General features: G+C 38.1%; 1 protein-coding gene across 1 annotated transcript in view; it reads left to right on the top strand.

The window, feature by feature from the left end:
* Positions 1–14,579, top strand: part of MRE11 (MRE11 double strand break repair nuclease) — a 67,710-nt gene that overhangs the window by 42,078 nt on the left and 11,053 nt on the right. The window contains 2 exon segments of the mRNA XM_021000568.2: positions 1,289–1,508; positions 7,211–7,294. Of these exon segments, the coding sequence (XP_020856227.1) occupies positions 1,289–1,508; positions 7,211–7,294 (304 nt within the window).

The following is a 14,579-nucleotide window of genomic DNA, read 5'->3' as shown; positions in this document are numbered from 1 at the left end:
TGCTAGCACAGTGATACCCTGTAATCTCTTCCTGACCAGTTGTCAGGTCCCTTCTACTATCTCTTGCTTGAGAGATCCCAAAGTTGCTGTTGCTCCTGTCACTATCTCCTGGTCCTACCACTGGTGTTTCAAATGCAAGGACTTCAGGCCATCCGCCATCTCTGTGTCCCAGATCTCTCTGACTTTCTAAGTTGTTTTGGGCTGGAAGAATGTCTCACTCTGACTGTTTGTTGGCTCTGCCATACCAGAATTCAGTCTGAGGCATTATTTTAAAGTTGTTTGGAGGGGAATGTTGGGAGAACTCAGCCAAGTGCTTCCTCTACTCTGCCATCTTGGTTCCCATTTGGCCAATTCTATTTTCCAAGGAGTTGTTTTGTTCCATTTCTTTTCTTTTTAAATCTTTATTCCCTAGCTCTTGCTTCTTTTCACATACTTTCCTCTCTCATTTCTTTTTAAAATAATTTTTTAGCTCTTTTTAACTTTTACAGCATTTTCTTTGAGATTTTGCTCATGTAGATGTTTTCAAGTTATTGTTTTCTTCTGTGTTTGTGTCACCTTACTGTTCCATGTCCCAACTCTAAGCTTTTTCCACTGGCTTTCCCACATGCTTGGAATGTTCTTTCTACTCAGTCTCTGCCACCTAGTTTCCTTGGCTTGCAAGTCTCAGTTAAAGTTCCACCTTCTGCTAGAATCCTTTCCTAGTATTCTTTCTTAGTTTTAGTGCCTTCCCTTTGAAACTGCCTCCAAGTTATCCTATATATATATATATATATATATATATGTATATCTTGCTTGTAGCTAGTTGTTTGCATGTTGTCTCCCCCATTAGACCATCAACTCTTTGAGATCAGGTGCCTTTCTTTGTATCCAGCAGGCTTAGCACAGTGCCTGGGGCATATAACAGGTCCTTAATAAATGCTAATGACTTTTTTCATCTTTTTAAAATGACCAAAATATGCATTGTTTACATAATTATAAGCTCATGCATTTCCTAGCATGCATTGGAATTACTTCTTCTAGAAATTTGTTTTTCCTGGTGAATTTTATGACAAGGCTGAAAACCAAAGGTAAAATTGAGCAGACCAATTAAAGAAATTCACTCTGTTTTTTTTCTTTTCTGACTTGGTAATATGGAACAAAAAAAATAATATTTGGCTTAAAATTTTATTGTAGGTAGTACAATTATAATATTACCTATCTGAGTAGCCCAGTGAATTTCAACTGTGTATTTTCAGGTTGTTGGATTTTATGGTGAATAGTAGTAACTCCTTTATATCATTTCTCAAAGGCAATGAGTAGGGCCAGAGCCCACAGAGCCCAGTCAGAAGACTTATCTTCAGAATTTAGTGTTGATGACCTTGCAAGCATAGATATGGCAGAACAAATGGCCAATGATTCAGATGGCAGTATCTCAGCAACATCCAACAAAGGAAGAGGCCGAGGGAGAGGTCGAAGAGGTGGAAGAGGACAGAATTCAGCAGCAAGAGGGGGTGCTCGCAGAGGAAGAGGTTAGTACCTTGTATAATTTTTTTTCGCAAAGTAGGTAGTGGTTGTTGACAGAGTAGGGAATATAATACATTATTATAATAGATAAAGTTGAGTTCAGAACTTTATTATTAACATAAAATCTTTTATAAAGTTCTTTTAAAATTTGTTGAACCTTTAACAGTATTTATAGGATACAGAAGAAATTTCACAAAAGAATTATTCAGAAAAGCAATAGACCTTTTGTGAAGGGATATTTTAACTAACAAGGGCTTGCTCATAGACTAAAATGAAAAGCCAAGGGTCAGGAGTGAGCTTAGGAAGAGAGGGGGGTGATAGGTCGAGATGGATTAAAAAACCATCAGGCTTGGCAATTGAGAGATCATTGGTAACTTTGAAGAGCAGTTTCAGTTGTGTGATGAGGTCAGAAGCCAGGTTGCAAAGGGTTACGGAGTGAGTGAGGAAAAGATGTATCAATGAGGCTAGTAGGTGGTTCAGTGGATATAGTGCTGGACCTGGATTCAGAGAGACTTGATTCTAAATCCTGCATGAGACACTTTCTAGCTGTGTAGCTGTGAGCAAGTCATTTATTCTCTCATCCTCAGTTTCCTCATTTATAAAATAGGGATAATAATAACACCTACTCCAAAGGGTTGTTGTGAAGATCAGAAAACATGTTGTTAAAGCACTTTGAAAATCTTAAAGCACTCTATAAAACTAGGTATAACTATCATAATTGGGAAGTAGAGACAAGTATAGGCAGTTTTTTCAAGGTGTTTAGCTGAGAAAGCTAGAAGAGATGGGTCAGTAGCTTGAGGGGATAGTAGTAAAGGTTTTTAAAACTGGTAGAGGCTTGGGCTTGTTTAAAGGCAGTAGGTGGAATGGGATGAAGTGTACAAATAGAGTGGCAGGCTTTGGCTAGGAGAAAAGCCACCTCATTTTCAGAGAAAAGGGAAAGAAAAGAAGGGGAAGGAATAAGCATGTAAGTAGTACCTATTATGTGCCAGGCACTGTGCTAAGCATTTTTATTATGTTTTATTTTTTTACCAATATTATCTCACTTGATAATTTGATTTGAATGAGGGAAAGAGCAGGAGCTAATGTCCGGTGGTATTGAAATGAAAAGAATGGGGAAAGAGAGAGCCCATGTTGGCTTGCCTCAGTTTTCTCAGTCTGAAGAAGCAAATCCTCAATTGAGAGAGGGAAGGTAGGAAGAAGTGTGACAGATTTAAGGAGGGAAGAAAAGGTTTTGATTTTGCTTCTGTGGGGAGTGAGTTAGATTATCAGTTAAGGGAAATAAAAGGACTGTTTTGCTACACAGAGGACCAGTTGAAGTTAGATAATGTGAATTTACAGTGTACCCGTTCTTCATGGTTGTGTAACTTCCTCTAGCTGTGTTCAGTAAGAGCTAAGGAGGAGTCACCCAAGACTGAGGTTTGGCAGGAGAGGAATGATGATAGAAAAAGGAATAAGTAGTTAGAGAGCAGAGAACAAAGTGAGTTGAAATAGCTAACTATTACATTGAAATTAGAGAAGGAGGAAAATGAAGTCAGAACAGACAAATGGCCTCAGAAAGTACGAAGGGATGGGGGAATTAAGGTCTCAGTAAAGGCAAAGAGTAGAGGTAGGAGTGATGGGACACAGAAAGTAGTGAAATAATTGGAGGTTATAGTCAAATAGGGAAGTAGAACACCTATGGGTAATGGTGAAATTCTGGTTTGTTACCATTCCTATGTGTAAGTGAAGTGGAATATGGGAATAGGTCATAGATTTAAGGAGGCTGAGAAATTGAGTGGTTAGAGAGTTTGGGAGAATCCAAGTGAATATCAAGGTCCCCTATCATAAGGGCAAGAGTTGGAGAGGAGAAAGTAACTCATGAAAACCTAAATACTTATTAATTATGTATGAAAACAGTTTTGGGGGAAATACCTTTCAATTTTTTTTTAAAGGCAATTGGGGTTAAGTGACTTGCCCAGGGTCACACAGCTAGTAAGTGTCAAGTGTTTGGTCTGAGGCCAGATTTGAACTCAGGTCGTCCTGACTTCAGGGCCGGTTACCTTTCAATTTTTTTAAACGAAAAAATGATGCCACTATTTAGCTGTGAATCCAACCCTCTGTTATTAAGTACACTATATATTTGATAATAATGAAGTTAATATGAATTGTGAAAGAAAATATGGTGGCCTTTAGCATGGAAAAGGAGAACTCAGAAGGTAATTAGACTACTGTAGATTTTTTTCTTTTTGCTCTGAGAGTGAACATTTGCACAAAGTATAATCAAATAAAATTTTATTTCCTGATTTCCATATCTCCTTACTATTGAGAGGGGGGGAAAAAAACCTCAAACCAAAAAACTTAGCATTTCTTCTATTCATAGAACCTCAGCATTGAAAGGGACCTCAGAAGCCATTTCGTTCAGCCCATGCCTGAAAAAAAGAATCCATACTCACCTAAGAAATGGTTATACAATCTTTGTTCAACTTTTAGTGAGGTGGAGCTCACTGTCTTGAGGCAGTCCGTCAGTTAGGATTTATTAAGCACCTATGTGCCAGGCATGGTACAGTGGGGATACAGTGAAAAGCAGGAGACAGTCCCTGCCCTTGAGCCCACAATCTAATAGGATAGATGAAATGCAAGCCACTATGTGTAAACAAAATATGTGCAGAACAAATTGGAGATAATCAATAGAAGGAAGACATTAGCATTAAGGGACATCAGGAAGGGCTTTTCAAAGAAGATGGAATTTTAGTTGGGACTTGAAAGAAGATAGAAAAGCCAGGACGTGAAGATAAACAGGGGCAAGAACTTGGGGAACAGCCAGTGAAAATGTGCAGTTTGAAGATGGCATGTCTTCTGTGAAAAGCAAGGAGGCCAGTGTCACTGGATCACAAAGTATAGGAGTAAGAGGTAGGAAAACTGGTGTTGGAAAAGGCTTTGAATGCCAAACAGGATTTTATATTTGATCTTGCAGGTAAAAGGGAACCATTGGAGTTTATTGACTACTTATCCAGCCCTAATCTCTGGGGCTTGACATGATCATATTTGTACTTTAGGCAGGTTAATTTGACAGTTGACTGAAAGATGGACTGGAGTGGGGAGAGATTTGAAGGAGGGAGACCAATTAGCAGGTTACTGAAATTGTGCAACACGAGGTGATAAGGGCTTGCACCAAGGTTGTGGCAGGGTCAGAGGAGAGAAGTGAGAAAGTGCAAACAATGTTTTAAAAGTAAAATCAACAGGACTTAGCAAAAGATTGCATATGGGGGAGTGAGAGAGTGAGGAGTTCCAAGCCTCTTGGTTGTAAACCTGAGTGGCTGGGAGGATGGTAGTACCTTTGACCATAATAAAGAAGTTTAGAAGTGGGGAGGGATTGAGGAGAAAAATAAAGAGTTTAGTTTTGACTTTAAAAATGACTTTAAATATCTATGGGCCATCCAGTTTGAGGTGTCTAATAGGTAGTTGGAGATTTGAATTTGACTTTAAGTGAGAGGTTAGAACTTGATAAGATATGAGAATCATTGGCATAGAGATGATAACTGAAATTATGGGAGCTGATGAGATTATCAGATAGTATAGAGCTAGAAGAGAAAATGGCATTCACCTGTGGAACACTTACAGTAGGCATGACCTACGTGAAGATTCTGCAGAGGAGACTGAAAATGAGAGATCAGACAGCTAGGAGGAGAACCAGGATAGAATAGTGTCATGGAATCTAGCAAGAAGAGGGTATTAAATAGTAAGAGTGATTGACAGTGTCAGAGGCTGCAGAGAGCTCAAGAAGGATGAGGATTGAGAAAAGGCCATTAGATTTGGCAATTAAGAGGTCATTGGTAACTTTGGAGAGAACAGTTTTGGCTGAATGATGAGGTTGGAATCCAAACTATCAAGAATTAAAAAGAGAGAGGAAGGGAAGTGGAGACTTTGATTATATTGCTTCCTCAAGGAGTTTAGCCACAAAAGGGAGGAGAGATATGGAACAATAGCTAATAGGATGGATAGATGAAGTGAGGTTTTCTGGTAATGAGAACAACAAGGGCATGTTTTCCGATTGTAGGGAAGCATCCAGTAGATAGAGATTATTGAAGATATGTGAGAGGAGAGATGACAAAGTCAAAAATCTGCTGGAGAGTGGTGGAATGAGATCACTTGTTCAGGTAGAGCACTTTACTTTGGCAAGGTGGGCCACTTCTTTATGTGACTCTGGGGTGAAGGAGGAGATAGTGGCGAAAGGCAGCTATGAGGGAGGTGTGAATTGAGAAGAAGAGAAAGCTGTCAGTAAATGGCCTCCATTTTTTCAGTGTAATATGAGGCAAGGTTCCTAGCTGAGAACATGGGGACATGGAAAGCTATGGAAGGTTTGATGAGGGATGAAAAGGTTTAGAAAGGCTACTCTGGTTAGTGGGTAGTGAGTTAATTAGGGAAGTGTAAATGTGGGTCTAATTGAGATTATATAACGTGAATTTGTAGTTGACCCAGTCTGTGCAATTTCATGATTTTCTTTCAGTTTGGGAAAAAACTGGGCAGTTGAAGGCATGGAAGTCATGGTGAGGATGAAGAGCAGCCCATTATACTCTTAGATAACCATAATTGTTAGGAAGTTTTTCCTTACATCAAGTCTAACCGTGTCTCTACGATTTTGACCCATTGTTCCTAATTCTCTCTGGGCCAAAGCAGAACAACTCATAATTCTTTTGTCACATGATACCTTTCAAATGCTTGACAACTGGTGTGTCATACCTAAGTCTACTTCATGTTAAAATCGCTCAGTTTCTTCAACTAATCCTTATTTGATATGTTCTCAGAGACTGCATTTAGCTTCCTCCCCAAACCTATGCCTTTTCTGTATTTCCCTATTTCTGACAAGGGTGCTGCCATCCTTCTAGTAATCCAAGTTTAAAATCTCAGAATCATATGCAACTCATCTTTTCCCCTCACTCTTCATATTTAATAAGTTGCAGAGTCTTAACGATTCTCCTTCCACATCATCTTTTCCCTTCCATTGCCTTTTCTTTACTCAAATGGCTACCATCCTCTTTCAGGCCTTGATTACCTCTTGTCTAGACCATTTCGATAGCTTCTTGATAGGAAACCTCTGCTTTTTCTAATCTTTCCTTTACAAAGCTGCCAGTGATTTTTTAAAGTGCAGATGTGATTGTCATGTACTCTCCTACTCAGTAAGTTCCAATAACTCACTGTTGCTTCTAGAGTCACATATTAGCTCCTCTGTTTTGTTTTTGTTTTTTGGGTTTTTTGCTCTGTGTAGCCTTTTACAGTCTGGCTGTTACTTACTTTTTTAACCTTATTGCCCATTATTCAACTTCCAATGGGGCAGCCAGGTGGTATAGAGGATAGATTTCTGGGCCTGATTCCTTAGTTCAATGTGACCTGAGAAACTTACTAGCTATGTGACCCTGGGCAAGTCACTTAACCCTGTTTGCCTCAGTTTCCTCTTCTGTAAAATGAGTTGGAGAAGGAAATGACAAACTGCTCTAATATCTTTGCCAAGAAAACCCCATATGGGGTCACGAAGAGTCAGATACAACTGAAATGCCACAATAATAGCAACGGCTTCCCATATTACATAATATGGCCTTTGTGCTTTTCTGTACAAGTAACATTTCCTTTCTCTTCTCTATACTTTTGTCTGAACCTAATTTTGCTATTTCACAACTAGAAAACCTGAGAAGCATAGAGTACTGAATATTAACTGTGCTTTTTCTTACAGGGAGCACTCAGGAGATATTTGTTAGAAGCCGGGGTTCTAAAGCCTTTTTATCTTCACCAGCAAAAAACATGTCTATCATTGATGGTATGTATAAAATATAAATGTTTATCTGTTAATTGGCTGGTGATCAAGGGGAGACAAACTAGAGATCCCTATTAGAAAAAAAACAAAACATATATTCATAGCCTTTCTTGGGTTTTTTAGGCAATGCTGAGATATTGGAACATGAGGACTCTCTATGGTTGTCTTTTGCTCTTATTATGTGACTAGTCTTCTCTTTTCCCTCCAATTTTATTGTTTTTTGATGACATTCTTCATACCTTTTCTTCTCCATAATTCTATATTTCTACTTATGTTGCAGCCTGCTTATACCAACCGTGTGCCTCTCTGTCAGTGTTTCACAAACTGTAGTATTGCATGACCCATTGGCATTTAATGTCACTAGACACTAGAAGATATGCTTTTATTTTAAAAATATATTACTTAAAAGTATGTTTTATTTTGTCTTTCTATCACAGTCATTTCACTATAATTGAACTATTCCTTGTGATTTAGCAAAAATAACTGTTATGGTAATAATATCTAACAATATGTATGTTTACAATATACGTTTCTCACCTCACAAGAGAGGAAGAGGACTATAGGACAAAATAACAAAGTATTTGTATCAATTCTACAAGGAAACTGAGGCAAACAGAGGTTAAGTGTCTTGCCTAGGGTCACACAACTAGTAAATGTCTGAAGCTGTATCTGAGCTCAGGGCTTCCTGACTTCAGGTCCAGAACTTTATGTACCATGCCACCTAACTGCTGCTTCTTCAAGTTTGAGAAGCACGTGCATAGAAACAGTAATTAAATCCGTGGAAACTAAGGAGGTCACCAAGTGGGCATAGAGAGCAAAAATAAGGCCCTGGGTGTATACCTAAGTTAGGGGCTATGAAAAGGATGATAATCCAGATCAGGAGACTGAGGAGTGGCAGACAAGGAGGAAGAGAACCAAGAGAGATTAGTGTTACAAAAACTGGAGAGAAGAAAATATCCAGGAGGATGTAGTCAGCATTGTTAGATTTAGATGCTATAGAGATCAAGGAGGATGAGGATTGGCAATCAACAGGTCATTGGTGACTCTCGAGAGAATGGTTGTAGTTGAGCAATCATTTGAGAAACCATTCCATGTCACTGGCAAGCCTCAGAATTGTCTTTTCAAGGAGAAATAAGAAAAGAAAGGAAAAATAAAACAGAAGGCTGAGGAGTGGATAGTGAATAGAGGTACACAAAGGCAAGGTTAGGATCTGGAGGCAAAGCACCTGCATTTGAATCTGTACTCTGCTAATTCTTTACCTGAGCAATCTACTTCCACTCCCTGGGCTTGTGTTTCCTTAACTATAAAAGGAAGGAATTGGACTAAATGATCTCTAACCTGTCTTTAAGCTCTAAATTCTATAATCCTGTAATAAATATATGGGTAGGCATGGGTGCTATAAGTTGTCTATCTCTGCTATAGTTATTTTCTTTGTATTCTTAGTTGTTTTTTTATATATCTAATTGTAAGTATCATACAGTCATACAACTCACAGAGCCTTACCTTAACATACAGTGCATCAAATAAGCATATAGACAGATGTGTTCAGGTTATTGCACTTATTCAGTAAGGTCCAAACCAGTCGATTATAATGGTGTTGTTTGTCCCATTTTACGGATGAGGAAACTGAATTTCAGCGAGATTATATGACTTGCATGAGGACTGGCAGCTAATTGGTATAGTAAAAAATTTTAGGGGTATAGAGGGCACTGGACAAGTTAGTGTTAATGGCTCATTATAATTTATAACCATTACTGAAAGTGCCTATGTTATGTGCCTTGTCTTCCCAAGTAGATTGTGAGCTCCTTGAAGTCAGGAATCATATCTTATATTTTGATTTCCCTCTCACACTTTGTATATGAAAATGAAGTTTTTCCTAGTATCAACTCTACTTTAAGATTTGATATCAGGAAAAAAAACAACCATAACAATTAGAACTATCCAAAAATATGATGAGCTGCCTCAGGAGGTAGTGGGTTCCCTTTCATAAGAGGTCTTCAAGGAGAGAGTCTGGATGACAATTTATTTGCTGTGTTGTAGTGAGGATCTTTTTTTATATGTGGACTAGATGGTCACTGCAGTCCCTTCCAATTATGAAATTCTGTGATTGTGATTTGCTGTCAGACTGAATAAATAGTATAGCATTGTTATCAAAGATTCTATGCAACATGAAGTTCATTTGATGGAATTAATTTGACCAGCCTAATTAAAATATAAATCAGTAAGATAGATTGGCATTTTTAACACCAGGTGAAAATGTATTTGCATTTAACATTACTGGTAATGCTTGGTGTTTTCTGGATTTGGAAACTCATCCATGGAGAATTACATTAGGAATTAGGTGACCCAGATTCTAATCCCAATTCTGCCACTAACTCATTTGTGTGACCTTGGTCAAATCATTTAACTTATCTGGACATCAGTTTTCTAATTCTTAAAATGAACATAACCCTACATGATCTCTGATTTTTATGTTTGCAATTTTCCCTTTATGCCTGGAAAGAGAAGGGACCTGTATTTTGTTCCTTTTAAGATATTAACAGTATTGCTCACATTCTGTTGTTGAATCATTTCAGAATCTGACTAGTATGCCAATGAGATTTTCAGAGAAACTCCTCAGTGAATACTGCCATGTCACCAAGTTATAACGTAAACAAAGCTTGTATTTTTCATAGAGGATATACAGAGCCAAGAGACTAATTACATTGTCACAAAAAGTGTCACAAATTGGCACAGCTAATCATTAAAAAGAGAGATGACATTCTTTTGGGAAGAGTCTGATGACAATTTATTTGCTGTGTTGTAGTGAGGATCTTTTTTTATATGTGGACTAGATGGTCACTGAAGTAGCTAAAGCAACTTAATATGGAATTTGATCTTCATTGAGTTTTAGGTTTATTGATAGTGTTTGCAGTAATTATGAAAATTAATGTTTCATTAATTTGTAGTTTAAATTGGAAATACCAGTATGCTTTTGTCTTTTCCTTTTTATCCATATGATTAAATTTGGTGGTATTGATAATTTAACTTATTCTCTCTGATATTGGATGATGGCTCTTTGAAAAATGTGTTTTAATTAGATAAGAGTTCATTTCAGAATGAAATTCAGTGAATTTTAAATCTTTTTGTAATTATAATTGTGGTGCACTAAGTGCACTCTTGCCTTAAGCAAAGGATAACCCTACTTTAAAAGCACATCTTCTGAAATATGTGTTCTAAGTGAGGAAGAAGTGGTATGGGTCAAATAAAGAAATTGTTAGTAAATTGCTGTCTTTCTGTTGAAGCTACCATGAAGAGGATAGTGAATTAGCAAGCAAAAAGAAGTGTCCTTATAGAATACTGTGGAAAGGAGAGAGAAAATTCAGGAACAAATTGTCTTGCATTTTCATGGAAGTGGTTCATTGTGTTAGTGATGCAGAATCACACTTGTACCATTTTCCTTTCTTTTTTCCAAACTACTTTGTTCTTTCTTCTCTGCCTCTCTTTTGCTGCCTTTGCTTTTTTGCCTTTGTCAAAAGAAGGAGAAGATTGGCTTTTGATTTAGGTTTAGGAGCACATCATACTTATATGAAACTGCTAGAAAATGATTTTAAGGCAGCTCTTTTTTTTTAAATTACATTTTTTTTCAATTAACAAATATTTATTTTTTCATCCTCCCATATACCCCTCTCCCACTGAGGGGAAAAAAAAAGAAAAACAAAAATCTTGTAACAAATATTCAGTAGTCGGGGGCAGCTAGGTGGCACAGTGGATAGAGCACTGGCCTTGGATTCAGGAGGACCTGAGTTCAAATTCGGCCTCAGACACATAACGCTTACTAGCTGTGTGACCCTGGGCAAGTCACTTAACCAACCATTGCCTAGCCAGGAAAAAAAAACAAACAAACCAAATATTCAGTAGTCAAACCAAAAACCTTACATTAACTATGTGCAAAAATATATTGCATATTTAGTCTATTACCTATCTTTTAAAGGAGTTGGTAGCATTTTTCATCATCACTGCTCTGTAGTCATGATTGGTCATTATATTGATCAGAGTTCCTAAGTCTTTCAAAGTCATTCATTTTTACATTGTTGTTGTTTTAGTGTAAGTTGTTTTCCTGGTTCTGCTCACTTCATTCTTCATCAGTACCTACAAGTCTTCCCATATTTCTCTGAAACTGTCCATTTTGTTATTTCTTACAGCCTAGTAATATTCCGTTCTAATCATATAATATATTTTGTTAACAGATTCCCCAATTGATAGGCATCCCCTAATTTTCCTGTTGGTTGCCGCCATAAAAATTGTTTGTACAAGTGTGTGTGTGTGTGTGTGTGTGTGTGTGTGTGTGTGTGTGTGTGTGTCGTATGTATATGTGGATTAAGCACTACTTTCACAGAATTTAAGATTTAGAAAGTGCTTTTCTGGCCACCTACTACAACCGATACCTGAAAAATGATCTCTTGTACAACATACTCATGTCTGATGGTATATTCCCTGTCCTTCATTCCTCACCTCTTTACTGAGAATAGGCAGGTATGGCATAGCTTCAGTTCTTAGGGATAGGAAATTAATCATTACAGTTAATCAAGAGTTTTTGGCTGCCTTTTAGTATTGTTTTTATTTGTATTGTTCTAGTAATTGAGTATATTATTTGCCTAGTTCTGCTTACTTTGCATTGCCTGAAGTCTTCCGTGTTTCTCTGAATTCCTTATATTTATTGCTTCTTATGATACAATAATTCATTACATTCCTCTACCACAATTTGTTCAGCCATTTCCTAATTGATGGGCCATTCTTCTTGTTTTGTTACAACAACAAAAAACATAACTTTGAATATTTTGACAAATATAGGATATTTTTGTCTTTCACCTTTTTGATGGTCTTGTTGATAGCTCAGTAGTGGGATTATTGAGTTGTTTCAGTTGTATCTGATTTTCTCCCCATGTAGGAATGTAAACAGTTCAACTTTAATAAGTCCCTTATGATTTCTACGTCCTGTTTACCTTTTCATGCTTTTCTTGAGTCTTGTATTTGGAAGTCAGATTTTCTATTCAGCTTTGGTCTTTCATCAAGAATACTTGAAAGTCCTCTATTACATTGAATATAAATTTTTTCCTCTGAAGGATTATACTCAGCTTTGCTGGGTGGGTGATTCTTGGTTTTAACCCTAGCTCCTTTGACCTCCAGAATATCATATTCCAAGCCCTCCAGTCCCCTACTGTAGAAGCTGCTAAATCTTGTGTTATCCTGATTGTGTTTCCACAATACTTGAATTGTTTCTTTCTGACTGCTTGCAACATTTTCTCCTTGACCTGAGAAGTCTGGAATTTGGATATATTCCTAGGAGTTTTCCTTTTGGGATCTCTTTCAGGAGGTGATCAGTGTATTCTTTCCATTTCTATTTTACCCTCTGGTTCTAGACTATCAGGGCAGTTTTCCTTGATAATTTCTTGAAAGATGATGTCTAGGCTCTTTTTTTGATCATGGCTTTCAGGAACTGCAGTAATTTTTAAATTATCTCTCCTGGATCTATTTTGCACATCAGTTGTTTTTCCAATAAGATACTTCACATTGTCTTCTATTTTTTCATTCTTTTGGTTTTGTTTTATAATTTCTTGATTTCTCATAGAGTCATTAACTTCCATTTGCTCCATTTTAGTTGTTAAGGAATTATTTTCCTTAGTGAGCTTTTGGACCTTCTTTTCTATTTGGCCAGTTCTGCTTTTTAAGGCATTCTTCTCCTTGTTGGCTTTTTGGACCTCTTTTGCCATTTGGGTTAGTCAATTTTTTAAGGTGTTATTTTCTTCAGTATTTTTTGGGCCTCTTTTAACAAGCTGTTGACTCGTTTTTTGTGATTTTCTTGCATCATTCTCATTTCTCTTTCCAATTTTTCCTCTACTTCTCTTACTTGCTTTTCAGAATCCTTTTTCAGCTCTTCCATGGCCTGAGACCAATTCATACTTTTGGAGGCTTTGGATGTAGGAGCTTTAACTTTGTTTTCTTCTTCTGGTTGTATGTTTTGATCTTTTTTGTCACCCAAATAAGATTCTGTAGTCTGAGTTTTTTTATGCTGTTTGTTCATGTTTCTAGTCAGTTACTTGACTTTAAACTCTTTTTTAAGGTAGGGGTCTGCTTCCAGTGTGGAAGGTGTGCTGTCCCAAGCTTTAGGGATTTTGTGCAGCTGTTTTCAGAGATACTTCTAGGGACCTGTAAGGTTTCAGTTCTTCCAAGGTGGTATGATCAAAGGCAGGGTGTTTACTCCTTTCCTGGCCTGTGCTCTGGTCTATGAGTGACCACAAGCACTCTTTTCTACTTTGGAACTGTGAGGAGGATTCCTTCTGCACTGTTGCCACAAGCTCTGCCATGCCAGCATTCCTTTTCACCCCAAGACTGCCACCCAGGACTGGACCAAGATATAAGCAGGGGCAAAGCAAGAAAATCCTGCCTCAGTGCCAGCAAAGAGATCCCTGCAATCCCCTTCTGATCAGCTGCTTGATCCCCACATCATCTGTGGGCTAACAGCTCCGGAAGCAGCTGTAGCCCTGGGGCTGTGCCAGGGCTAGAGCCAGACTTCTCTCCTGTCTCATCCAACTCCAACAGACCTTTCCTACTGACCTTCTAAGATGCCTTTGGCGTTTGTGGGTTGAGAAGTCTCGAACATGCCACAGCTTCCTGTGATTCAGTCCCCTGGGGTCTGTTCCAGGTTCACTGAGGCCTGGTCTTTGCCTGCAGGGCCCATGCTGAACTGCGCTCATCTCACATCTGGCACAGCAGACCTTTACTATCAACCATCCAGGTTGTTTTGAGCTGGAAATTTGTTTCCCTCTGTCTTTTTGTGGGTTTTGCTGCTCTAGAATTTGTTTACAGCCATTTTTTTATAGGCATTTGTAAGGATTTGGGGGAGAGCTCAAGCAAGTTACTGCTTTTACTCCAGCATCTTGGCTCCACCCCCGTGTCTGACTCTTCATGACCCGTTTTGGGGTTTTCTTGGCAAAGATACTGGAGTGGTTTGCCATTTCCTTCTCCTTTATAGATGAGGAAACTAAGGCAAACAGGATTAAGTGACTTGCCCAGGGTCACACAACTAGTGTCTGAGGCTGAATTTGAATTCAAGTCTTTCTTACTCCAGGACAGGCACTTTAGCCACTGTGCCACCTAGCTGGCCCCAGTAGTGGGATTACTGTGTATGAAAAGACTTTTCTTGCATAATTCCAAATTGTTTTCCAGAACAGTTGGGCTAGTTCATTCAGTTCCCACAGCTCACTATTCAAAGTTATAAGGACAGAGTCAGGTTTAAACCCAGGTT

Source organism: Phascolarctos cinereus, unplaced genomic scaffold (genome assembly GCF_003287225.1).
Source record: "Phascolarctos cinereus isolate Bilbo 61053 unplaced genomic scaffold, phaCin_HiC Scaffold_726;HRSCAF=1367, whole genome shotgun sequence".
NCBI lineage: Eukaryota > Metazoa > Chordata > Mammalia > Diprotodontia > Phascolarctidae > Phascolarctos > Phascolarctos cinereus.
This window is presented reverse-complemented; position numbering and strand designations above follow the sequence as displayed.